The sequence below is a fragment of the Amblyraja radiata genome, chromosome 5 (genome assembly GCF_010909765.2).
Source record: "Amblyraja radiata isolate CabotCenter1 chromosome 5, sAmbRad1.1.pri, whole genome shotgun sequence".
Taxonomy (NCBI): domain Eukaryota; kingdom Metazoa; phylum Chordata; class Chondrichthyes; order Rajiformes; family Rajidae; genus Amblyraja; species Amblyraja radiata.
This window is the reverse complement of record NC_045960.1, coordinates 95594556-95622181: the sequence shown is the minus strand read 5'-3', so window position 1 is coordinate 95622181 and position 27626 is coordinate 95594556. Positions and strand designations below refer to the sequence as shown.

Below are 27626 nucleotides of genomic sequence, written 5' to 3'. Positions count from 1 at the left end.
CCTCTGCACAGGCAGAATGGTGACTAGCCTTGCTCCGTGTTGTAAGAACTCGTAACTTTATTGTTGGACATGAACCAGAAATATTGTTGACATCTGGCAGATGTCAACAAATTGACCAAACGTGTCTTGATGTTTAAGAAGGAACTGCAGATGCTGAAAAAATCTAAGGTAGACAAAAATGCTGGAGAAACTCAGCGGGTGAGGCAGCATCTATGGAGCGAAGGAATAGGTGACGTTTCGGGTCGAGACCCTTCTTCAGACGTGTCTATCAACGTGTCTTGATATTCGCTGCCATGTTGGGTGAAACGGTCTCCTCTGCTCTGCGATTCAGTGAACAATTTAGTGACTTTGCCCTGCAAACCTGCATGTTGCTTTAAGGGATTGCTGTGTGCTTTAATTTCGGTTTGCTCAAACTTGTTGTTGGGATCTCAATCCTGCCTCCATGTTGCTTGGGGCTTCCTGGCATAAAGCACCAGATCTAGTCGACAGGCTGAAGCGAAAACACTCTTTGTACCTATAGTACAGCAAATTTTCTTTTCTTTAAATTTGTGGATTGAAGGTGAGAATGCCAATGAGAAATCAAAGCTTTTAATCTGGGCACTCCCAGTTTACATAAAGTAATCTCTCCCGCCCAACATATCTCGCAATCCTAAAGCACGGGAGCAAGTGTTTCAATCCATATGGTCTATAAAATAAGCAAGGGATATATCAGTGGAAGATGTCAAAATGATTTTCATACAGATTAACTAAGCATTAATTTAATGGAAGCACATTCAGTGTAGATTTGACTGGCTCTCCACATTTTATTTTCATCAGAGCCAGCTTTGATCGAAAGGAGGAGAAATTTATAAAAAAGGGCTGCTGACTCTCTTAGCCGACATCAAAGCTATGTCCATGCAGTTTGAATTTTATTTTTATTTGTTTATTTTTAAACCTGCAGACTGGAGATGTTGCAGCAGATTGCATCCAGACTTCACTGCGACAGTGTAACCTGCGAAGAAAAACTCATATTAGCGCGGAATTTACTCCAGTTGGTAAGTGACAGCCCGTGGAATTGCCCTGTATATTTTGTTTCTGTGAAGAGCCAGTTTGATACAGAATGGTTTCAGGTGTGAAGCCTTTGGTCTGCAGTGTATAACTGGAGTTTTACACCCGTTAAATAAATGCGCCACTGTGTTTCAGGATGCAAAGCGATTGGAATCAGGACTTCAGTTTCAAAATGAAACAGAGGTTGCAGGATACCTGTTGGAGTCTGAAAATCTCATACGGCAACAGATTATTGATATCCAGATTCTTGTTGATGGGAAGTATTATCAGGCAGACCAGCTAATCCAAAGGTAAGACCCTGAATCACACCAGCAATACAGGGAAGGGACAATCATAAGTTCTAGGAGCAGAATTTGGCCATTCGGCCCATCAGGTCTACTCTGCCATGCAATCTTTCCCTCTCAAACCCATTTTCTGGCCTTCTCCCCATAGCCCCTGGCACACTTACTAATCACAAATCAATACAATCGGAAACCAATTGAGTTATAAAATCAGCAATTTCATACAGTAATAGAGTTAGACAGCACGGAAACGGGTCCTTCAGCCCAACTTGCCCGGGCTGACCAAGATCCCTCATCTACGCTAGTGCCATTTGCCCGCTTTTAGCCCATATTCCTCTAAATGTTTTCGATCCATGTACCTGTCCAAATGTATTTTAAGTGTTGTTATAATACCTGCCTCAACTACCTCCTTTGGCAGCTCGTTCCATATACCCACCACCCTCTGTGTGAAAACGTTGCCCCTCATGTTCCAATTACATCTTTCCCCTCTCACCTTCGACCTATATCCTCTGGTTCAAAGAACACATTTTATTGTGTGGATGTATTTTTCATATTTTTTAATATTTTTGACTTTTGCTACCTTGATGGCTGAAATAGACTCTTCTAGTTAACAAAGTGATTGTGAGCATAGACTCAGTTATAACATGGAAACCTGAAACCTAATCAGGAGCGCCAGGTCGATTGATTGTAAGCGCCATTATGGCAAGTTCACGTCCTTACCCGATCGGAACTTCTCCAATGGCGGTCGCTGTCTGGGTTAGGGTCAGTGTTAGGTACAAAAGCCCAATTGATTCCCCCTGCTGACCCGCAGTCCCCTGACTTTGCGTGCTGAGGCTAACTGCAGAACCCCAATCCCTACGTAATGTTGAAAAGGAGGTGGTAAAACCTCCCCTGGTTTGTGCAGCTCAGCTGCCCTTTGGGCTGCCTTTCCTTTGATATCTCTCTGAGCCTCCTGAATGTTCTGCACATTGTCCACATTTCCGAGTTCTGCACATTGCCCACGTTTCACGATGAACTGCTATTGATCGCACCCTTGTGAACTTTGCTGACATTTTCTCATTGAAACTCGTTCCAAATTCCGATGTCGATTTCCCTCCTGCAGGGTGGCAAAGCTACGCGATGAGCTGATGTTACAGAAGTCTGAATGTTCATTGGTGTACAGCAAAGGGCGTCCTTCGTCAGCGGATCAGACCCAGCTGATGATGGCTGGGCTGACACAGAGTCTGAATCAGAGCTTCTCCTCTGACTTCTCCCAGAGTTTGACTCCGTCCTTGACCTCCAACCTATCTCGGAGCCTGACGCCAAGCCTGACCCATGGATCAACCCCAGTTCTCACGCCCAGCTTGCCGGCAACGCTGTCTTCCGGCTTAAAGCCTGTCATGGCGCATGGGTTCATTCAAGGCTTTGTCCCCAATGTGGAGCCTGACACACTGCAGACAGTGAAACTGATGCAAATCAGGAAGCCATTAATGCGATCACAGTTTGTTGACCAATCCCTAACAGAGGAGGAGGTCAACATGAAGTTTCTCCAGGACCTGTTGAGCTGGGTGGAAGATATACAGGTACCCGTGCGATAAAACGTTTAACACCTGTTTTATCCATTTCTTTTAACTTTATTTTAACTTTCTTTTCCAGCGTAGCTAATGGGCCACATTAGCCTGGCCAATTCACCAGTGGAATCTTTTCTGTACACTTATGCCCCTGTCCCACTTAGAAAACCCGGACAGAAACCTCTGGAGACTTTGCGCCCCACCCAAGGTTTCCGCCTGATTCCCGGAGGTTTTTGTCAGTCTCCCTACCTGCTTTTACTACCTGCAACCTCCGGCAACCACCTGCAACCTCCGGGAACTGCACGGAAACCTTGGGTGGGGCGCAAAGTCTCCAGAGGTTTCCGTTCAGGTTTCCTAAGTGGGACAGTGGCATTAATCGCTATTTCTTTGTCAAGAGGTAGCTTTAACTGCAAACAAGCTACTGGTCTGAAGAAGGGTCTCAACCCGAAACTTCATCCATTCCTTCTCTCCAGAGATGCTGCCTGGCCCGCTGAGTTACTCCAGCATTTTGTGTCTATCTTCGGTGTAAACCAGCATCTGCCTTTCCTTCCTACACAAACGATTGTTCCATATGTAAACTGGAGAGCAAGTAATATTGAAGGTGGGAGCCAATTAGTTTCAGTACGATGCTTTAAACAGGGCAAAGCCAAACAGCAAAAGGACAGATTGGGTTCCAGCTCACGCTAAACACTGAGGTCAGATGAGGGCATTGGGAAGAGGAGCAGTAGTTGGCCACCTGCCCCAGAGCCTGCTCCACCATTCATCAAGATCCACTGATTGATTTTTTTGCCTCTGCCCATTTTTCAGCACCATCCCGATTTCTCCTAAACCATAAATCTGCAGCTTTCAGTTCTGGATGAACGTCATGACTAAGCCTCCACGGCCCTCCGGATTAGAGAATTCCAAAGTCATAGAGTCATCTCCATGGAAACAGGTCCCTGCAACTATTGTGTCTGTAATCATCGTCAATAATCCATTTACACTAAGCCTACATTAATTCTATTTTATATTCTGCCCATATTCTCTTAAACACACCCCCCCCTGCCCCATCCCCTCCATCTACTAGACACAATGGACAATTAATCTACCAACCTACACGTCTTTGGGATGTGGGAGGTGACTAGAATTTTGAAGAAATCTGAGTTCGTAACAGGAACAATTAATGATTCCAAATGAAAACAACTTCCTTTTCATCTAGATTGTCCTTTTAGCTTCACCTCCGAGCTCCCCCTTGGGTGTACATTGATACTGCACCCTACCTTGGTTTGTGTTGTTACAGCTGGCGTCTCCGATGAAGAGAGTCTCACCCGGAGTGGGCATCATTTGGGTGGCACAGTAGTGTGGCACTCGGTGCTGCCACCCCCAATGGCCCATGTCGCAACACCTATGGCGTTTACATCTTCTCCCTCTGACAGTGTGGGTTTCTTCCCACATCCCAAAGATGTGCAGGTTGGGTGGTCATTGGACCATAGTAGGTTTGGCTCAGCAGCACACACAAAGTGCTGGAGTAACGTAACTCAGCAAGTCAGGCAGCATCTCTGGAGATCATGGATAGGTAACGTTCAGCATGAAGATGGGTCCCAACCTAAAACGGCTCTTGTCCATGTTCTCCAGTGATGCTGCCTGACCCACTGAGTTATACCAGCAGTTGCATCTGCGTTCCCATTGTAGTTGACCCAGTACTATCGGGCACTGCAGGTCCAAACCTGCACAATTCAGGTTGACCTGCACTGACCACTGTGGGCCTCCTTCAGTGCAGGTGAATGACAGGAGAATCTGGTGGGGGGGGGGGGGGAAACGGTGATGGGCTATTGTGAAGGAAGGAAATGGGAGAATGGAACTCATGAGATTGCTGGTGTAGACTCGAAGGCACTAATGCCTTCCTTTCTTGTCATGAGACTAAACACAAAGTCGTGATTGATTCTCCAGAACTGTGAGCTTGAGCTTTGTTGATGCCGCTGACAATGTTCCTGATTGATGTTTTATTCTGGCCAAAACCAGGTGCAGCTTGATCGTGCGGAATGGGGCTCTGATTTGCCAAGCATTGAAAGTCATTTGGAAAACCACAAAAATGTTCACCGAACAATTGAAGAATTTGAATCGAGCATCAGGGAAGCCAGAGCCGCAGAGGTAACCGTTAATAGCAAAATCATATTTCATTGTCAGAATTTTAATTTGTTTCTCTGGAAGCTAAACAGATTTGTGGGGATTTATACATGTATACCAGCTTATAGTCTACCAGCTTTTAGTCATAGCATAAGTATTGTGGGGTCTTGCATATTGTAGCCTCATTGAAGAAGTGGGCGGCACGGTGGCGCAGCGGTAGAGTTGCTGCCTAATGCCCCTGTCCCACTTAGGAAACCTGAACGGAAACCTCTGGAGACTTTGCGCCCCACCCAAGGTTTCCGTGCGGTTCCTGGAGGTTGCAGGTGGTTCCCGGAGGTTTTTGTCAGTCTTCCTACCTGCTTCCACTACCTGCAACCTCCGGCAACCACCTGCAACCTCCGGGAACCGCACGGAAACCTTGGGTGGGGCGCAAAGTCTCCAGTGGTTTCCGTTCAGGTTTCCTAAGTGGGGCAGGCGCATAACATCACCAGAGACCCAGGTTCGATCCTGACTACGGGTGTTGGCTGCACTGAGTTTGTACGTTCTCCCTGTGACCGCGTGGGTTTTCTCTGGGTGCTCCGGTTTCCTCCCACACTCCAAAGACATGCAGGTTTGTAGGTTAATTGGTTTTGGTAAAATTGTAAATTGTAAATTGTCCCTAGTGTGGAAGGGCTGAAGGGCCTGTTTCCCCACTGTATCTCTACAGTAAAGTGGGTCCAAAAGTAAAGTTTGGGGCAGAGAGAGGGAAGAGGGAATAGGACTCAGTAAACAGCTGTATGAAGGAGCGTACAGCAACACAATGGGCCCACATTACTTTGCTCACTGCTTTATGGCTCGATAAACTCTTTCTAATGATGTACCAGTCTTCTATATTTAGTCATAGCATTTTTATCTTGAATGATGACGAGGGCTGGTTGTTGTCAAGTGTGTGAAACATTCAGTGGTAGGATTAAATCTTGTTTAGTTTTGAAATTTGACAATCCCCTTACAGTAATAATGTGAAGATTTCTCTTTCAACTAGGGACAAACTATTCCACCACTCGGCGAATGTTACTTTTCACATTTAACATTTAAAAAAAATATATTTTAAATCTTAAAAATGTTTACAATCCCCCACAGTAATAATGTGAATATTTCTCTCTGAACTAGGGACAAATGACTCCACCATTCAGCGACAGTTACTCGGAGAAGCTGAGAGCTTTAGAGAGCCAGTACCGGAAGCTTTTGGTGAGACATTGTCGTCACTTCTGTCTTCACACTCGGATGAGTGCTTGAATTGAGTTTTAACTGTGTGCTCTTTTCATCCTTCTCGCACATGAAGGACACTTCCAGAGACCGAGCCACTCAGCTTGACAGTCTGCATAGCTTTGTGTCCAGAGCAACCACTGAGCTGATCTGGCTGAACGAGAAGGAGGAAGAGGAGGTGGCGTACGACTGGAGTGATAGGAACTCCAGCATGTTGCGAAAGAAAGAGTACCACGCCGTACGTAATCCTTGTAGGCAAGACTGCCAGTTTGTAGGGTTTGTTTCTAGAAGGGGAGATGCGTGTAGAATTTCAAAACTGCTACTCTAAAACAAAATGTTGCCCTTCATGACTGGGAATTATTTGGAGACCAGTAGATTGCCTCAGGAGTGCAATTACTGTTGTAACGTTGGAACTATAGCAGACAGCTGGCACAACAAGGTGAGATGAGGTGGTGTTGGTCGATGTATAGGTGTTTGGGCTGAGCTGCCCTCAGAGTAGTGCCACTAGATCACTGATGCTCATTCCATGAGCTGGCTGGGTTTTGAAAGGGAACCTTCCAACCTACCCGTGGGGTAGACTGAGACTGAGACTGAGACTGACTGACCCCTCCCTTCCCCCCCAATCTTTGCACATCCCCAATCCTTTCAACTCGTCACTTTAATTTCATGTTTCATGTATTTTGTGTTTCTATGACCGTTGGCAGATCAATTTCCCTCCTGGGATAAATAAAGTTCTATCATATCGTATTATATCGCAGCGTCGTGCCACAGAAGTAAGTGTGTTCCTCTTGATTAGTGTATGAACAGTCAGCTGTAAACACCCGTCTCCCAATGTGGGGCCAACATGGGAGTTTTGTTTAGGAAGGAACTGCAGATGCTGGTTTAAACCGATAGACACAAAAAGCTGGAGTAACTCAGCGGGACGGGCAGCATCTCTGGAGAGAAGGAATGGGTGATGTTTCGGGTAGGAACCTGAAGTCTGAAGAAGGGTCTTGATCCGAAACGTCATCTCTTCTCTCCAGAGATGCTGCCTGTCTTGCTGAGTTACTCCAGCTTTTTGTGTCTATCTAGTTTTGTTTCCTCTGTGCTTCAGTTTTTTTATTATAGACAATAGATGATAGACAATAGGCAATAGGTGCAGGAGGAGGCCATTTGGCCCTTCGAGCCAGCACCGCCATTCAATGTGATCATGGCTGATCATCCACATATTATCTGAATGGTGGCCGATTAGGAAAAGGGGAGATGCAACGAGACCTGGGTATCATGGTACACCAGTCATTGAAAGTAGGCATGCAGGTGCAGCAGGCAGTGAAGAAAGTGAATGGTATGTTAGCATTCATAGCAAAAGGATTTGAGTATTGGAGCAGGGAGGTTCTACTGCAGTTGTACAGGGTCTTGGTGAGACCACACCTGGAGTATTGCATATAGTTTTGGTCTCCTAATCTGAGGAAGGACATTCTTGCCGTAGAGGGAGTACAGAGAAGGTTCACCAGACTAATTCCTGGGATGTCAGGACTTTCATATGAATAAAGACTGGATAGACTCGGCTTGTACTCGCTAGAATTTAGAAGATTGAGGGGGGATCTTATAGAAACGTACAAAATTCATAAGGGGTTGGACAGGCTAGATGCAGAAAGATAGTTCCCGATGTTGGGGAAGTCCAGAACAAGGGGGGTCACAGTTTAAGGATAAAGGCGAAATCTTTTAGGACTGAGATGAGAAAAACATTTTTTACACAGAGAGTGGTGAATCTCTGGAATTCTCTGCCACAGAAGGTAGTTGAGGCCAGTTCATTGGCTATATTTAAGAGGGAGTTAGATGTGGCCCTTGTGGCTAAAGGGATCAGGGGGTATGGAGAGAAGGCAGGTACAGGATACTGAGTTGGATGATCAGCCATGATCATATTGAATGGCGGTGCAGGCTCGAAGGGCCGAATGGCCTACTCCTGCACCTATTTTCTATGTTTCTATATTGTCCTGACAAGATTTACTTTATTGTCTTCACCATGACAGGAACTGATGCAAGAACTGGAAGACAAAGACGTCCTCATGAGGTCTGTGCAGGAAATGGCAGATAAGCTGCTCTTTCACCGGCACCCTGCTCGGTCGACCATTGAGGTAAGTAAGTGTTGGCTGGGATTCAGCCAGCCTGCTCACGCTGCTCCTCTTGGTCTTGGTCACCGGTGAGCCTGGAGTTCAGCTCTTGTGTTTTCTTTCCCCAGGCTTTCAAAGCCGCCATGCAGACCCAATGGAGCTGGATTCTGCAGCTCTGCTCCTGCGTCGAGAGACATCTGAAAGAAAATGCGACCTATTTTGAGGTAAGTGTCCGGACGGATCCTTCCCGCCAGCGGAGGCCAGGATAGCCGTGCGCTGCCTCTCTCATCACACTCCCTTTCTGTTGCCTTCTCTAGTTTTACAATGATGCCAAAGAATCCATGGACTACATGAGGAACCTGCAGGAGACCATCAAGAGGAAGTACAATGGTGACAAATCCAGCAGCCTGGTGAGACTGGAGGATCTGGTTCAGGATTCCATGGTGAGGCCCAAACTGATGCAAGCAGCACCAACAGAGTAACCAGACAGGAAATACAGGGATTTGAGGGTGATAACAGGGAGATTGGGGGGTGCCACGGTGGCACAGCAGGAGAGTTGCTGCCTTATATCGCCAGAAACCGGGGGTTCAATCCTGACTACGGGTGGTGTCTGTACGGAGATTATACATTCTCCGCGGGACAGCGTGGGTTTTCTCTGGGTGTTCCGGTTTCCTCTCGCACTCCAAAGGCGTACAGGTTTATAGGTTCATTGGCCTCAGTAAATTTGTAAATTGTCAATGGTGCTTAGGATAGTGTTAATGCGCAGCGGTGATCACAGGCCGGCGCGGACTAAATTAAACCAGCAACAAAGATTGCTTCATTAGATCCGGAACATCATGTTTAATTAAGTGAACTCTGGAGTGCATGAATTCTCTGGGGTGGAACCCCATCCAAGACAGACGTGAAGCTCACCGTTTACCTGTTTTTACAAAATGTTAAATGGTCAGCTTGACATAGATTACAAGACCTACACCAAACCCAAACCAATTAGGAGCAGACGAGGGCATTTGATCCAATTTGTGATTCCAGCTACCAAGACAGATGTGTACAGCAATTTGTTTTCCCCCCGCACAATTAAAGCATGGAATAATCTCCACCCTACCATAGTTACCCAACCAGATGCAACTAAATTTAAGGTAGCTCTTTCTTCCCAATAACCCTTTCTGGCTTAAGCCCTCCCTTCACCACATCCAGTTTAAATTCCATATGGAATATTTTGGAGAACCAAGAAACCAAGAACCAAGATACATTGTACAAGTATATGTGAGGTCCAGAGTTTTTGGAGCCCAGTTGGCAAAGATAATGACGAGCTGTCTTTTGGGCTGTACAGTGGCACAGCTGGTAGAGCTGCTGCCTCACTGCACCAGATACCCAGGTTCGATCCTGACCTTGGGTGCTGTCTCCGTGAGAGTGTGGGTTTCCTCAGGATGCTCCGGTTTCCTCTCGCATCCCAAAGCCATTCGGGTTTGGCTGTTGAAAGTCCGCTGTGAATTGCCCCTAATGTGTAGTGAGTGGATGCAAAAGTGGGATAACATAGAACTAATATGAACCGGTCGACGGTCAGCATGGACTCGGTGGGCCGAATGGCCTGGTTCCATGCTGTATTTTTCAATCAATCAAACTGTACCTTGTCACTGGTAATACACGAGGGACAAGCTTTCTGATGGAGCTCATGGTTTGGAATTTAAGGTTCTGATGGCACAAATTGTCTTGTTGAATCTGCATGAAACATGACATCTGTGCAGGCTGGATGAATTCAGAGGCAGTCTTGTGAGTTTCATCTGTTAAAATCAAGTCAACTTGTCTGAAATAAAGGAAGTGCAATCATGAAAGAACTTCACTCCTCCTCTGCTTTAATGGATTATTTTGTGTATTTTAGGATGAGAAAGAACAGCTGCTTCAGTACAAGAGTAACGTAGCAAGTCTCATGAGTCGGGCAAAGACAATCGTGCAGCTGAAGCCCAGGAATCATGAAAATCCCATCAGGATCTCCATCCCCATCAAAGCCATCTGTGACTACAAACAAATCGAGGTTAGAAACACTTTAATGAAAATTAGGCAAAATTCTGCCTCATCAGCCACCTTCAACCTTATAGTATATTCATCTGAAATATCTGGTTAATTCTGGCCTATTATTGTCCCCCGTTTTGTCTGCTCCATTGGTGTCGTCACCTACCTGAGTTCATGGCTCTGAAATTCCCACCGTAAACCTTTCCAACTCTCTTTCCTCATTTAGAATAACTTTCAAAAATCTACCTATTTAACCGGCTACACCTCCCAATTCCTCCTAATTTCTCATTGTGTGGCTTAAGGGCCTGTCCCACGAGCACGAGACTCCATGCGGCAAGCGCGACTGTCCCACGAGCACGCGACTCCATGCGGCAAGCGCGACCTAACGTGGTCGCTTGAGCCGTACGGAGTTGTGCGGAGCTGGTACCGACAACGCGCGGGGCTCCGAAAAAATGACCGTGTTCAAAAATTCCGCGCGGCAACGGCCTGCCGGCCCGCAGCCGCCTCGACGCCGTACGCACTGCCTCGGCGGGCGTGCGCAGCGTCTCAACGCCGTATGCAGCGTCTTGACGCTGTATGTCACGCGCGAACTTCCCGCGGACTCCGCTCGAACTTCACGTCACTCACTCGACCTCCGCGCGGCCCCTGCTTCCGGTTTGGTCGCGCTTGCCGCATGCAGGTCGCATGCTCGTGAGACAGGCCCTTAAGTTCAAACATTACTGTGGTGTGAGTTTGCACAAGTCCTCCACTAATTCTCTTATTTGAACAGATAACTATTTACAAGGAAGATGAATGTTTGTTGGAAAACAACTCGCACCGAGCCAAGTGGAAGGTCATCAGCCCCACTGGGAACGAGGCCATGGTTCCGTCCGTTTGCTTTTTAGTTCCACCGCCAAATAAAGAGGCCGTCGAGATGGCAAGCCGGTAAGGAGAGGCCTGTTGTTTTCACATTACAATCAAATGTCTCTAGCTCACAGGGCACAGATTAGGAAACTCCCTTCTTAATCATTCCTGTCACGCAGTGACTGGGCTTGTTTTACAGCAGCAACCATCCCTCGTTTACTGGAGAAATCAGTCCGCTTTTATCAGGAGGGTGCTGCAATTGAGTGTGGGGGGGGGGGGGGAGGGATGGAGGGAGGTGATTTTCAAGTCGATTCTGTCGACTGTTTGCTGTAGTGCACAGTTGAAGTAGACCCTGATTGCTGAATAAAAGATGGTTTACTTGACTTCTCCAGTAGGTTCCCCTCTCCCCAAACCAACCTACACCCCAGTCATTGCCAGACACGATGCTGGAAGAAGCACCATTCCCTCCATCGGGGTACTCCACCTAGCGTGTACTCCACCTAGCGGGTACTCCACCTAGCGTGTACTCCACCTGGCGTGTACTCCACCTAGCGTGTACTCCACCTAGCGGGTACTCCACCTAGCGGGTACTCCACCTAGCGGGTACTCCACCTAGCGTGTACTCCACCTAGCGGGGTACTCCACCTAGCGTGTACTCCACCTAGCGGGGTACTCCACCTAGCGGGGCACTCCACCTAGCGGGTACTCCACCTAGCGGGGTACTCCACCTAGCTGGAGAAGCATGGAAGATAGAAGAGGCAATGGTGCATTTGGCCTTTTAGCGGGTGTCCCATGTGGACAAATTTAGTGGCTGCATTTGTTATTCATGGGAGAGAGCGTGGCTTTAAAATGGAGATTTTAGACACGTCGCCTTACTGGCACTGACACTCTACAAATTGCCATTTACGGAAGGCTTGCCTTGGGGCCGCTCAAACCTGTTTGGAGAGTTGTTCCCTTTTAAACTGAAAATCTAGGCCCTCCAGCCTGAAGGCTGCTATACTGTTGAGCAGAGATGAATCTGCGAAATTCATTGCCACAGGTGATTGTGGAGGCCAAGTCATTGGGTATTTTTTAAATGGAAATTGCTAGGTTCTTGATTAATGTGAAATATTACGGGGCAAAGGTAGGGATATGAGGCTGAGAGGGAAAAAATAGATCAGCCATGATCGAATGGTGGAGCAGACTTGATGGACTGAATGGCCTAATTCTGCTCATATATCTTCTGATCGTATTGCTCCAGGCTTGGAGTTCTCTCCTAGATCCTGAGGTCAATATTTATCCCACCAACATGGATCATGTAGTTGTTATCACAGTAGTAATTATCAAGGAAGAAGGGTCTTGACCCGGAATGTCACCCATTCCTTCTCTCCAGAGATGCTGCCTGTCTCGCCCCCTGAGTTACTCCAGCATTTTGTGTCTATCACAGTAGTATATCTGGTTTTGCTGCGCGTATGTGGCTATTGTGGCCCCTTCAACGCGGAATCCTCTTCAAAAATGTTTCATTATACAAAGGCCTCTGACAAGACTTGAGACTCATACGAATCCCAGGTTCTTGCTGAGTTAGAAACCATTGCCAGTGTTTACATGGGAATGGGGGGCCACCATGTGGTCTGATGAGGAACTGACCCAAACCACAAACATTCAGAGAAGTCCCTTTCACAAACATTCAGAGAAGTCCCATCAGTCTGAAGAAGGGTTTCGGCCCGAAACGTCGCCTATTGCCTTCGCTCCATAGATGCTGCTGCACCCGCTGAGTTTCTCCAGCAATTTTGTGTACCTTAAGTCCCTTTCACTGTTTGGCTGGGCATACTGATAATCGTGATGTTCGTTTTCCCTTATGTGGTGTCTGTATCTGCGTGGTACAGTGGCGTTTTCATGCTTCACATAATGCAGCACCATTTGCAAACTTTCCATTAAAAAGGGAACAAAGCCAAGATACTTTTGAAGTCTTTGACTATCTGCATGGGGAATCTGTTTTTCACACTGCAATCCCTTCATAGGCAGTAGTGACCTGAATCACTAATGTGCCTTGTTATGTAGTGGGTTGGGGGAAGTTCAGTTATCAATTACATCGCACCAGGCAGATCCAGCCTTGCTATGACATCCCATCTATAACAAGATTCTCCTGATAACACAGCTCTCCTTAGTCACTTCACTGATGCGAAACCCAGTGTGACAGGCGAGTGGTGGTCTGAAATATTGAGAAGGCTTCTGGTTCAAACACACTGAAAGGTGCTTTGATGGTCAATGAACCAGAACAGTATCCAAAATTACTTTGACGTTGAGACTCAGTTGCTGGTAGAGGAGTTCACTCCCACAGTGCGTTCGCATTCCTAGTCGGAATTAATTAAATTACTCCCAATTGCAAAATGGCATGATAAGTGAACCTTCGCCTTTTTTTCTTCTCCTAGGATTGAGCAACTCTATCAGAATGTCCTGGCTCTCTGGCATCAGTCCCACATTAACATGAAGAGCATCGTGTCCTGGCACTACCTGATGAATGAAATCTCCACCATCCGAGCCTGGAACGTTGCCTCGGTAAATACTTCATGAAGCGTGGCACGGATTCCCTTTGCTCCATTCTTTGTTGTGTTCGGGGAGTCCAGAACCAGGGGCCACAGTTTAAGAATAAGGAGTAAACCATTTAGAACGGGGACGAGAAAACACTTTTTCTCACAGAGAGTTGTGAGTCTGTGGAATTCTCTGCCTCAGAGGGAGGTGAAGGCAGGTTCTCTGGATGCTTTCAAGAGAGAGCTAGATAGGGCTCTTAAAAATAGCGGAGTCAGGGGATATGGGGAGAAGGCAGGAACGGGGTACTGATTGGGGATGATCAGCCATGATCACATTGAATGGTGGTGCTGGCTCGAAGGGCCGAATGGCCATATTGTCTATTGGTTGGAATACCTTGTCAGAACAGTACAGTGGCGCAGCTGGTAGAGCCTGTTCCTGCCTTCTCCCTATATCCCTGACTCTTTAAGGGCTCTATCTAACTCTCTCTTGAAAGCAACCAGAGAATCGGCCTCCACTGCCTTCTGAGGCAGAGAATTCCACAGACTCACAACTCTCTGGGTGAAAAATGTTTTCCTCATCTCTGTTCTAAATGGCCTATCCCTTATTCTTAAACTGTGGCCCCTGGTTCTGCACTCCCCCAACATCGGGAACATGTTTCCTGCCTCTAGTGTGTCCAATCCCTAAATAATCTTATACGTTTCAATAAGATTCCCTCTCATCCTTCTAAATTCAAGTGTATAGAAGCCCAGCCGCTTCATTCTTTCAACAGATGACAGTCCCGCCATCCCGGAAATGAACCTGGTGAACCTACGCTGCACTCCCTCAATAGCAAGAATGTCCTTCCTCAAATTTGGAGACCAAAACTGCACACAATACTCCAGGTGTGGTCTCACCAGGGCCCTGTACAACTGCAGAAGGACCTCTTTGCTCCTATACTCAACTAGACTCAACTTGATGGGCTGAATGGCCTAATTCTGGTCCTATTACTTCTGACCTTATGAAAATTTGACGCACTTAAGCACTAGTCCAAATTCTCCGAAGTGTTGCGAAAATATAATGAGATTTTCATCAAATTGCACAAAACCTCTTGAGCTGGTGGAATATTCGGATGCGTAGCACACTCCAGTAAGGAACGATTGAGGCAGAGTGGGTAAATATAGATTATTATCAGCGTTGGACATGGTGGAGAGAGAATGTGTTGAAGTGGTTAGATGAAGTGGTTGAGGGGAAGCAATGTGCAAGTCCACACCTATGGGCTAAAAGGGCTGTAGCTGTGCTGGGCAGTCTGTGAACAGGACAGAGTGATTATCTGTAATTGAAGAGCCAAAGGAAGCTCTGGACCTTTCATTTGCTATGATCTTCACATCATGTGTTTTGCCTTTACACAGATAAAGACCATGTTGCCAGGAGAGCATCAGCAGGTGCTCAGCAACCTACAGGTCCACCTCAATGACTTCCTGGAGGACAGTCAGGAGTCCGAGGCCTTCTCAGTCACTGACGGAACCCAACTGGAGAGGGAAGTCCAGTTCTGCAAACAATATTATGAAGATCTACTGAAGTCGGCAGAAAGAGGTAGGTTTGTAAAATCATAGTGGTCCGTCACGGAGCTAATTTGATCCGTTATGTTTTGCCCTATCTAAGTGGAGGCCATCACTGCGTTACCAGCAGCCAACACACCCCTTCACGCGATCGAGCTCCCATAATATTATTAAACTGCAAAGTCCAACGTACCTACACGTATTCATTCCTACAAGCGGCACAACCAGTCTACACTTTTAGCAGTTGTTCTCTTTCATCAGTCATGTGCTTTTGATGTCATTCATTACAATGCTGTGGAGGTATGGTGCCATTTCGAGTGATTGTTGTGTATTTCTTGGTTTGATTTTTGGACATCTGTAAAATTGGAACCAGTCCGTTACCCGGGATGGCTTGCAACACGATGCTTTTTCCTACTGCGCTGTGAATTTTTATTCATGTATGTATTTATTCACTTGTGGACATTAGTGCTAATCTGCTTTCTCCACCCTTTCAAGCATTGCATTCCTGGCAACAAGAGACCACTGCATTATGGTTAAAAATCTCCTCATGTGGCATTTGATTCCTTCATCATTCACTCTGACTCCAATGAAAACAGTTTCTCCTTGATCAAACCATCTCCTAATTCTGAACACTCCTCTCAAACCTGCTATGAACATGTTCTGCCTAAAACACTTCACCAAAAGTAGGGCTACCATTCATGTAGACCATTCATGTAGAAAAAAGGAACTGCAGATGCTGCTTTACCATGGAAAGACACAAGATGCTGGAGTAACTCAGCGGGTCATGCAGTATCCCTGGAGAAGATGGATAGGTGGCGTTTTGGGACAGAACCCTTCAATCAGTTTGAAGGAGGGTCCAACCTGAACATTTACCTATCCATGTTCTCCAGGAATGCTGCCTGACCCGCTGAGTTACTCCAGCATTTTGTATCTTTCCAGGGCTAACATTCATAGAAACATAGAAAATAGGTCATCCTTCCTTTTTGTGGATCTTTCATTTATTGTCCCATATCACCATCTATATTTCCCTTTCCCCTGACTCTCATTCTGAAGAAGGGTCTTACATAGAAACATAGAAACATAGAAAATAGGTGCAGGAGTAGGTCATTCAGCCCTTCGAGCCTGCACCGCCATTCAATATGATCATGGCTGATCATCCAACTCAGTATCCTGTACCTGCCTTCTCTCCATACCCCCTGATCCCTTTAGCCACAAGGGCCACATCTAACGCCCTCTTAAATATAGCCAATGAACTGGCCTCAACTACCTTCTGTGGCAGAGAATTCCACAGATTCACCACTCTCTGTGTGAAAAATGTTTTTCTCATCTCGGTCCTAAAAGATTTCCCCCTTATCCTTAAACTGTGACCCCTTGTCCTGGACTTCCCCAACATCGGAAACAATCTTCCTGCATCTAGCCTGTCCAACCCCTTAAGAATGTTGTACGTTTCTATAAGATCCCCCTCAATCTTCTAAATTCGAGCGAGTTTTCATGTTCAACTCTTACACCTCCTGTACCCATTTGAGGGGAACCCAGTGGCTGGGGCATGAAGTGAAATTCTTGGCAGTATCCATGAGTTATCTCTGACCATTCAGTGGTTCTCCCCATTCCCTCACCATCTGAGACAGTACCTTTTAGGCACTTAACCCAAAGCCCTCTGAATGTGACACTGCACCATGCACAACTAGCAAATAGATCAGTGGTTATTATTAAATTCCCTCTGTAAATCAATTCCCCTTTTGACTGCACCCTCCTTAGCTCAGGACAGTCACTCAAGCTCCTTAGCTCAGGACTTGCAGAGTAACGCTGTGGGGGCAGAGTCTATAACCCTGCCATGTTCCTGATGGATCTTTGGTGCAACGTCAGTGGAAAACCTGGAGCCGTTCAAGGTATTCCAGCTGAAGGTCAAGGTGAGGAGAGGGGTCATTTGTAAATTCCAGACCGAGGGATTTGGAATAAATTTCCAAAGTCCTTGTTGCTCCAATTTCACACAAACCAACACTTTTGGTGGTAATGGGGAAAGCAGCCAGTTTGCAAGATGACAACATCCCTCCCTCCCCTGGTCAACTCTTAGTCTCGTCATCTGGAACCAACCACCCAACAACATCAGCTGATCTCATGGAGCAATGGGTGAAATAATCATTGATGTTTATTTGCAGGACGGACAACTGAAGTGGAATGTGTAAGAGGATTGAGAAAAGCTTGGAAGTTGTTCTGGGAACAGGAGGGACTGGGGAGGGATTGGGACTGGCTGCTTAACCCCATTCCCACCAAGATCCCGATGCTTGATTACAAAGAGAGAGGAATGAGCTCTGAGATGTTTCGGACATTGGGCTTTCACTGACAAATGAAACGTTAACTGTTTTCATCTCCCCACTAAAACAGAGGAACAAGAGGAGTCGACCTGCAACTTGTTCATCTCCGAGCTGCGGAACATCCGCCTCCGGGTGGAGAACTGTGAGAAGCGGCTGATCCGCCAGATCCGGACCCCGCTCGAGCGTGACGATCTGCAGGAGAGCGTGCAGAGAATCTCCGAGCAAGAGGTCAGTGTGAGGAGATCTCGCGCAACCCGACATTTGGAAACCCGCAGCTGGGTAGCGCTAGATTAATATCTTTAAAAAAAAACTTTACAGAGTTGCTGTCTAGTAATTTTACTCTTAAAGTTTCACACAATGTTAAAGTGACTTAGTCACTCTAGATACTGGCCTTACACGTCAAGGCAGCATTTGTTGTCCATTACAAAGTAATATGACAGGAGAGCTTATTAGGGAGAATTTAAGAGGTTCTTATTCACTAGGGGAAGGAAGGCAGATTTTCTATCCCAAAGATATATTTGTAAATCAACTGGGCTTGTACAATGATCCACCATTGAAAGGGTCTCAACCCAAAACGTCACCTACTCCTTTTCTCCAGAGATGCTGCCTGACCCACTGAGTTACTCCAGCATTTTGTATCTATCTTCACTTATTATCACTTCTTGCTGATTCCAGCAAATAGTAATAATAATAATTTCCATTTTTTAATTGAACTATGTTCTAACTCCAATCCATGCCCAATGGGATTTGTAGTTGCGATTTGTAGGTAAATAACCCAGCACTGTAAATACTCAATTACTGCACAGGACTGGATAGAGTTTAGAGTCAGTTGATCTGTAATAGTCAGCCTGAAGATAGAGTGAAAGGCCTGGATACAGTGAATGTTGAGAGGATGTTTCCACTAGTGGGAGAGTCTAGGACCAGAGGCCATAGCCTTAAGAGTAAAAGGACATACCTTTAGAAAGGAGATGAGGAGGAATTTCTTTAGTCAGAGGATGGTGAATCTGTGGAATGAATTGCCTGTGGAGGCCAGGTCAATGGATATTTTTAAGATGGAGATTGACAGATTCTTGATTAGTACGGGTGTCGGGCGTTATGAGGCGCAGGAGAATGGGGTTGAGAGGGAAAGATAGATCATCCACGATTGAAAGGTGGAGTAGGCATGATGGGCCAAATGACCTCATTCTGCCCATCGAACTTATGACTGATTGCATTTGCCTCTTTCTCTCACCAGAAGCTAAAGAGTGAACTGGAGGAGCTTATTGCGGATCTGGAGAAAGTAACGGAGAAATGCGATAAATTCTTTGGCCAGGCCTCTTCATCTTCAGCTCCGACCCTGCGGACCGAGCTGAGTGTCGTGCTGCAGAATCTCAATCAAGTCCACTCACTCTCCTCTATTTATTTGGAAAAGTAAGGCTTCAAACTTCACAAATGTCATCTTCCTAGACCAACTGACGGTGCAATAATTTGTACTGCTTTTCATTTGGAAATTAATGAGACTTGCAAGCCATGGTCACTTTGGTGGACTGGCATTAACTGTACTTTAATTTTGCATCTTTGTAAAAGTCATGGCACAAACAAATTAGATACAAAAAGGGAATTTTCACCCATTGTCTCCATAATGGCATGAAACCCTATCTACCCCTGGGTCAGAGCCATGAAACCTTTCCATCACAGAGGCAGAGTGGTTTCTCTCTCTCTGTGCATGCTGGGCAAAGAAGGGTCCATCCATCACAGACAGTTCAGTTTGTCCAGGAATGCCCACTGTTGTCCAATGTGCCCGGTGCCTTGAGTTGCAAAGGGCTTACAACTTTACAGAATATAATTTATATTAAAAGCTAAGCCTAGTTTATAATGTGTGTGCGATTGTGTTTCCAGAAAATCTTGTGCATATTTTCTTGTTCTGCACATTATTTTAGTCACTGAATAACTCTCCATTTCAGGTGGGTGAAAGTATCTGAGCTATATCTATCATTATAGATGACATTATAGATTTCGCTGACGGTTTGCTTTACATTGTTTTTGTCTGGAACCGAGCGCGGTGGCTTTAGATTCAGGAGTTGTCTCTGATCAAATTCACAAACAATTGTTGGTGGTTTTGTTTTGTGCCCCTCTGTTTTTGAGGGGGGAAGGGCTGGGGGGTGAGAGATAGACTCAACATTGGGGTGAAATAAAAACACAGTTAGCTCTATAAACACTCAGCAGACCAGTCAGCATCTGCGGGAAGAAATACAGAGTTAATCTTTCAAGTCTGAGGCCCTTCTCCACATGTGTGCGGCCACTGTGAATCCACAATAGTCAGCACAAGGAAGGAAGTCAACGGCTCTCCTTGCACCCGGCGTTCCTGAGGGAACAAAAATGGTGCTGTGCTCTGAGAGGGATGGCAGCATTCTCCCTGCACTAAATCTCTGACCAGGTAACTTTGGGTTCGACATGCACCAAAATATTATCTTTTGACAAGGGAGGCATGGTGGCGCAGCGGTAGAGTTGCTGCCTTACAGCACCAGAGACACGGGTTCAATTCTGACTACAGGTGCCGTCTGCACGGAGTTTGGACATTCTCCCCGTGACCTGCGTGGGTTTTCTTCTGATGCTCCAGTTTCCACCCACACTCCAAAGACGTCATTGGCTTGGTACAATTGTAAATTGTCCCTGGTGTGTGTCGGATAGTGTTAGCGTGAGGGGATCGCTGGTCGGCCCGGATTCGGTGGGCAGAAGGGCCTGTTTCTGCGCTGTATCTCTAAACTAATGGCATTCGTGTTCTGTTGATCAGTGTGACCACAAATGAAGTTTCCCACGACAATGGCAGGGGGACCTCTGAATATTACGGAGGGTTGACAACTGTTTTCAGCAGAAGCCTAAAACGAGCTTTGTTTCCAACCGCAGGTTGAAGACTGTCAATCTGATTGTTAAAAACACTCAAGGAGCAGAGGCTCTTGTTAAGCAGTATGAGACCAAACTGGGAGAGGAGGATGCGGTGCCCCCTGACCCAGAGGCCATTCGGTCTCTGCAGAATACACTGAAGGTAATGAAAAGTTATCTTCCCACATCCTGAAACTTGGAAACGTTACATAGAATATTATAACATTGTCATTTCATTGTCATTGTTCATTGTTGCAACCTCCCCCTATCCCAGCTTCTCTACCTGACGGCAGCCCTGCACCCTTCTCTTCGTGTCACCTATGGTTTTATCTGTTACAACTCTGTAACACATCTTTTCCACTCTTTCGGTAAATTGATTTTTTCCCTGTATACCTTATCGGACAGTCTGCAAGATTTTAGTTTTGGCCCAACGATAAATGGCACCTTCGCTCAGTCTACCGTTTAGAATGCATTCCTAATATTAAGCCACCCACAATCCTGTCTTGGAATTATTTTACTGTTCCTTTACCTGCACCATTTGCAACTCTCTCCCACACTTCAAGTTCTGCCGCGGTTCAACAAGGCAGTTTACCAACACCTTCTCAAGGGCAATTATGGACGGGAGAATAAATGCTGGCTCAGCCTGTGAAGCCCAGATCCCTTTAATCCATGAATGAAAATGTCACCCCTGGAGCTCCACAGTGAGTCCAGTGTTTACATGTATACTCACTGCTGCTGCGTTTAACTCCTCACCAGCAATGGCGCACTGAGGTGGACGAGAAGCGGGAAGTCTTCCATTTGCTCGAAGACGAGCTGCAGAAAGGCAAGGCTGTCAGCGAGAGGATGCTGAGGACCCACAACGAGCGTGACATGGACATGGATTGGCACAAGGAGAAGGCCGTTCAGTTGGCTGAGAGATGGGAGAGCATTCACTCCCAAATTGACAACAGGTCTGTCCTGGCGATAACCGGTACAATTGGCTGTGTCTCATTAAAAAGCTCCCACTTGTTCAGTAAAATGATGCATTGGTTACTGGTTAGTGATTGAAAGTAGTAGTGTTCTACAGGAGACTACAAGGGGACATGGTGGCACAACAGTAGATTTGCTGCCTTACAGTGCCACAGACCCTGGTTTGTTCACCAAGGGTGCTGTCTGCATGGAATTTGAACGTTATCCCTGTAGGTTTTCTCCGGGTGCTCCAATTTCCTCCCACACTCTAAAGACATACAGGTTTGTAGGTTAATTGGCTTCTGTAAATTGTCCCTTGTATATAGGATAGTACTAGTGTAGTGTAACATAGAAACATAGAAAATAGGTGCAGGAGTAGGCCATTCGGCCCTTCGAGCCTGCACCGCCATTCAATATGATCATGGCTGATCATCCAACTCAGTATCCTGTACCTGCCTTCTCTCCATATCCCCTGATCCCTTTAGCCACAAGAGCCACATCTAACTCCCTCTTAAATATAGCCAATGAACTGGCCTCAACTACCTTCTGTGGCAGAGAATTCCACAGATTCACCACTCTCTGTGTGAAAAATGTTTTTCTCATCTCGGTCCTAAAAGATTTCCCCCTTATCCTTAAACCGTGTAACTGTGAACTGTAGTATGCTAGTGCAAGTGATCGTTGGTCGGTGTGGACACAAGGGCCTGTTTCCATGCTGTATCTCTAAAGATTAAAGAGCCAAGGACCAGGCAAACACAGCACAGCCCTAATGTTAAGACAACCTCATATAACCCTAAGGATGATGAGCAGTTGTGTATACACAGCACCTTTTGACACTTTATTGCATCCCACAGCAATGCAGGCAGCACCGTTTTTTATTTGTCCGAGGCCTAAATATCCCAGATAACGCAGAGTCGCAAAGTGAACCAAATAAAAGCATGATTCGGACAGAACTAGTGTACAGTTTTGGTCAGCAACTCACAAGAAAAATGAGATGTCAAGAGGGTACATAGGAGATGTAGAAACGTACCATTAGAGCTGGAAGGTTTTTGAGATGAAGGAAAGTAATCTGGGGTTATTTCATCTGGAAATTGGCTTGGGACGTGACGTGCCAATGTAATTGACATCCCCAAATTGGGATGCCTTGATGGAGTGGGCAGCGAGGACATCATTCCCATAATCCGAGGTTAATGATGATTGGAAGGTGGATTTAAAGGAACTCAGTAGATCCTTTTTTAAAATATGGAGCGTATGGTATTGCACAATGGAATCAAGGTCATTTGCCACTCAGCTGGAATTATAATGATGGGATCTGGGTGGGTTGGTGCTACAGAGATAAAGCCAGCAGTTGTACTCTCTGCTTTCAGACTGCATGAGCTCGACGGAATCAGCACGTCCCTGAGCTGCTACAAAGACTGTAACAAAGACCTCTATCGGTGGATCCAAGAAATGGAAGCCACCCAGCAGAAGATGCAAGAACATCAGCCCGAAGATATCCGAGCCCTCGCAGATGAACTCCATCAACAAAAGGTAACCGGCTCATTGTATAGGAAGGAACTATAGATGCTGGTTTATACCGATGATAGACCTGAAGTAACTCAGCGGATCAGACAGCATCTCTGGAGAACAGGAATAGTTGCCATTTCAGGTCGAAAGAAGGGTTCTGACCTGAAACATCACCTATTACTTTGCTCCAGAGATGCTGCCTGTCCTGCTGAGTTACTCCAGCATTTTGTGTCTATAACCAGCTGATTAACAATTCTCATTGGAGGTCAGCTTGGATACAAGTTGTAACCCTTGCTGACTGTGGCCAACCCAAGTAAGATCAGAGCCCAAACATTCACTGTCTGACCCAGACCAGAACCACCCAATCTGTCTATCACCATGACCATAACAACCTCAAACATGCTGCTGATCTGTATGAAGGTGAAACGTCAAATACATTCACTTTCTCAAAGTTATTTTCTTACAAAGTAGACTATTCTGACCTGGATAAATCGCAAGCTCAAGCTGACCCAACCTGGTCCCAAATATTTAATCAGAGAACACCCCAGACTCGATTATAACATGATGTGAGGTTGTGCCCTAAGGGACAATAGACAATAGGTGCAGGAGTAGGCCATTCGGCCCTTCGAACCAGCACTGCCATTCAATGTGATCATGACTGAGGCAGGCTGACAGTACGTTCACTTGGATTACTCTCAGTGTAGTGCAGCACATTCACTGCTTACATCTCCAAGTCCACTGTAAGGGAGAAACTAGCCAGCTTGGGTGACCAGTGTACAAAGCCCCTCTGAGTGTGTGTCGGGGTCTGAATGAGAACTGGCTAGATTTGGAAACATTGCTAATTACATTCTGAATTGTTGAACAGTCCAATTAAATAAATTAGTTAAATGGTCGTTCAGTACCGAATGAATGGAAACATTTCAGAAGCAACCATTCAACCAAGTAAGAAAGAAATACAGGAACTAGCAACTTACTACGATTGAATATATGCCCTTGTGTTTACAGACGTTGGCTTCTGAGGTTGAAATGAAACATGGGAAAATGGACGAATGTCAGAAGTATTCAGAGGGATATTCCTCTGCTGTAAAGGTAAAGTTGGCAATTCAGTTGGAGTCAAATGGATTACTTCTGTTAATATAAGGTAAAGCTATAACTCAAATCTTTTGTGGGAACATGTAAAAATCAATGTTTCATAAACTGGTGTTAACGGATTTATAGTATTTGTGAGGGAGGAGATGTTGCCTACCCATGTTTCTCCTGAGATGCTGCCTGACCCTCTGAGCTACACCAGCACTCAGTGTCTTTGGCGGGAATTATGCGCTCGGCTTTCTGTTGATGTCGTACCAACGTTAGCGACTCGACCAGAAGGCATGACCGTGACCCTCATTGAATGATGAAGAATGAATTACACTCTGAGCCCTGTTGGCTCCAGTAGTAGTTAGAGATAATGGTTGTTCGAAACATGAGTTGCCATCAGCGGGGTTGTTGGTGTTCCGCAGCTGGGTTTTGGTGGTAATACTGCTGTAGAGTTTAAAGTAAACTGTTGCCTCTTTTTCTCAATTGCAGGAATATGAGCTTCAGCTGATGACGTACAAAGCCATGGTGGACTCCCAGCAGAAATCCCCAGTCAAGCGGCGAAGGATGCAGAGCTCATCAGACATCATTGTACAAGAGGTGGCCTTCAATGTTAACTTCATTCATCTCATTCCATTGACACCCTTTAGTTATTGTCCATGGAACAGAGAAAGTCAAGGGGAGATATAATGGAACAGTTCAAATCCTTCAAAGATCCAGATGAGCACCGTTCATCATTAAGGGTAGTTCTTATCCCAAAGTCATGGGTTTAAGATGAGTGCACAAGAACCACAGTGGAGGTGAGGATTTATTTTGCGCAGTGAGTAATTTCAACCCAAAAGGACAGTGGAAACGCTCAAAAGGGATTTGGGTAAAGTTCCCTGGGTGGCACGGTGGTGCAGTGGTTAGTGAGGTGGCTTCACATCTGCAAGGACCCAGGTTCGATTCTGACCTCGGGTGCTGTTTGGGGGGAGTTTGCACGTTCTACCTGGGTGCGCCCGCTTCACAAAGATGTGCTGGTAAGTTAATAGTCTGCTGAAAATGACCTCTTATTACAGGTAAGTGGCAAAAGAATCAAAGAGGAGTTGATTTTGTGAGTGAAATGAACTTGCAGGGCCACAGAAAAATAGGAGAGGGGGAATGGGATTGATGGAATTCCTTTGGTGTGGGCCAGTGTGGACCTATGGGGAGAATAGTCTCCCTGTGTCATTGCAAGTAATTAATTACATAGCTAAAATAGAAAAACATTTTAGTGATATTGAACAGAAACCAAGGACCCCGCAAACATAGAAACATAGAAAGATAGAAAGTAGATGCAGGAGTAGGTCATTCAGCCCCTTGGCTGATCATCCCGAATGAGTACCCAGTGAATTGGCCTCCTGTGGCAGGGAATTCCACAGATTCACAAATCTCTGGTTGAAAACGTTTTTCTTCGTCTCAGTCCTAAACGGCCTACCCCTTATTCTTAAACAGTGACCAAAGTGGATGATACTTTCAAATTAAATGTAAGCACAATGGCAGCCTTCAGTCCTGCGAAGGCCAGATGCATCATAAAGTAAAAGACCTTGGATGGAAAGTAATGTTTTATAAGTAAGTCCTTGCTTGAGCAGTGATTTATATTTATGAACTTTAAATTGTAGGACAGCACTGGCCAGCTGAGCGCTGCAAACGTGGTGAATGCTCCAAGTGTAATAAACTGCAGGCAGTCAATTAGATAGCTGAGGAGATCTTGTCTTTCATTAGAGACAGGTTTCTTATACTTTGAGCATGAGTAATTCCAATGCCAACCATTGCTACCAACATTTGGAACCCATGTAATGATGATTACTAATCATGTACTTAGTTATTGCGCTACGATGTGCCAAAGAATTCTCAGCCAACTGGATTGAGCTGCGGTGGGGAATGATGAGGAAATTTGAGACGCCTGTTCTGCCTTCATTCGGTTTATATCGCCCTATGCTAAATAAGAATCTCCACTTTTCCACCACACCTTATCCAATTAGCTGGTCTTTAGTTCAAAGAAGAGGATTTCCCCTACAGCTTTTCTATCTTGACCTGTGCTGTCAGTACACCAATAAACTGGATTGATTATCGAAATTCAGGGATCAGTTTAATGTGATAGTCCATGCGAGGCAGAGACGGCTCGAAACGTTGGATGTTCAGCCTTGTTATTGAGATATTCCACACTTTAGACTAGTTTAGTTTAGAGATACAGCGTGGAAGCAGACCCTTTAGCCTTCCGAATCCACGCTGAACACCGATCACCCATTCACACTGGTTCCATGTTATCCTACTTTCTCAACAAGTCCCTACACGCTCGGGGCAATTTACAGAAGCCAATTAACCTACAAACGAGCTCATCTTTGGAATGACCGAGTAAACCGGAGCACTCAGAGAAGACCCATGCGGTCGCAGGGAGAACGTACAAACTCCACATAGACAGCACCCATAGTCAGGATCGAACCCGGGTCTCTGTCGCTGTGAGGCAGCAGCCCTATCGCTGCACCATTGTGCCGTCCTGCTTCAGTGAGAGGTGACGGGAAATTTCTTGACCAAGGCCTGTCGTTACAGCAAAGAAACACTGTTTAAGAGGCACTGGCTAGGAGCTCTTTGACTTTTCCAATGTGGGATACCTCAGAAGAGAATAGTTGGGAATTAACCCTTTCCTGACAGATTGTCCCAAGCACTCATCCACCTGAAGCTCGAGCTGCATTTAAAACAGTGGACTGCATTAACTTTGGTGTCACATTATATTGTGTCCCCCTGCAGTTCATGGACCTCCGCACCCGCTACACTGCTCTGGTTACCCTGATGATGCAGTACGTGAAGTTTGCCAGCGATGCCTTAAAAAGATCAGAGGACGAAGAGGTAAGAACTGCCACAAACACGGAGGAAAGATTAGCACGCTCTAAATGGAATTTCAGCCAACGAGGTGTTTTTTAAAAATCCTGATTCATAATGAGAGTATTCAGAGTTTGTGTACGTTGGAGCGCCTAATGAGCGTGAGGTTGGGACATTGGCCACACGGCTTTGTTACCAAGAGGGATTCCAAGCATTATTCTTGGCATTTTGAGGCAGGGAATGTGAGTTAAAGGGCCTGTTCCACTTGGGCGACCTAATCCGCGAGTTCTGGCGAGTTTGCCCTCGACTCGTATACGCAGCATGGTCGACACGAGGTCGTAGGAGGTCTTCGTAACTCTCCTTAATGCTCGAGAGTGGTCTCCGCGTACTCGAGACCTCAGCTAGTTCGCGGCGTTTTGTTCAATATGTTAAAAATGCCCGTGAGTAAAAAAAGATCGCCATGGAAAAAATTGATACTTTTTTTACTTGTAGGTTTAGTCGTAGTAGGTCAGCATGTTAGTCGTAGGTAATCGAGGGTAGTCGAAGATAGTCTTCATCATAGCCGAAGGAGATCGAAGGAGATCGTCTTCACTCTCCACTATTCGGTGTCCAATTTTCCCAAAGTTAGTCATAGTTCGTCGAAGCTAGTCTGCAACATGGTTGAAGGTGGTCTTCTACATAGTCGAAGGAGGTCTTCAACATGTCATTTTTTCAAACTCTTCTGAACTCGCCAATTAGGTCGCCCAAGTGAGACAGCCCCTTTCAGTGGAGGGAGCATCTGTGTACTTTACTACAGCAGCCTTGAGAAGCACCTTGGACTGAAGGCCACTGCCAGGAGTGGGTTGGCTCTTGCTCTCCT

At 46.0% G+C, this 27626-nt stretch overlaps 1 protein-coding gene across 1 annotated transcript in view; it reads left to right on the top strand.

Moving 5' to 3' along the window:
* Positions 1 to 27626, top strand: part of LOC116973618 (dystonin-like) — a 523324-nt gene that overhangs the window by 256162 nt on the left and 239536 nt on the right. Inside the window, 21 exon segments of the mRNA XM_033021855.1 lie at positions 941 to 1034; positions 1183 to 1337; positions 2431 to 2890; positions 4880 to 5008; positions 6134 to 6211; positions 6306 to 6467; positions 8242 to 8346; positions 8451 to 8546; positions 8640 to 8765; positions 10202 to 10354; positions 11102 to 11256; positions 13587 to 13713; positions 15075 to 15258; positions 17610 to 17767; positions 18774 to 18949; positions 20426 to 20564; positions 21158 to 21351; positions 22714 to 22876; positions 23858 to 23941; positions 24419 to 24526; positions 26696 to 26794. Coding sequence (XP_032877746.1) covers positions 941 to 1034; positions 1183 to 1337; positions 2431 to 2890; positions 4880 to 5008; positions 6134 to 6211; positions 6306 to 6467; positions 8242 to 8346; positions 8451 to 8546; positions 8640 to 8765; positions 10202 to 10354; positions 11102 to 11256; positions 13587 to 13713; positions 15075 to 15258; positions 17610 to 17767; positions 18774 to 18949; positions 20426 to 20564; positions 21158 to 21351; positions 22714 to 22876; positions 23858 to 23941; positions 24419 to 24526; positions 26696 to 26794 — 3145 coding nt within the window.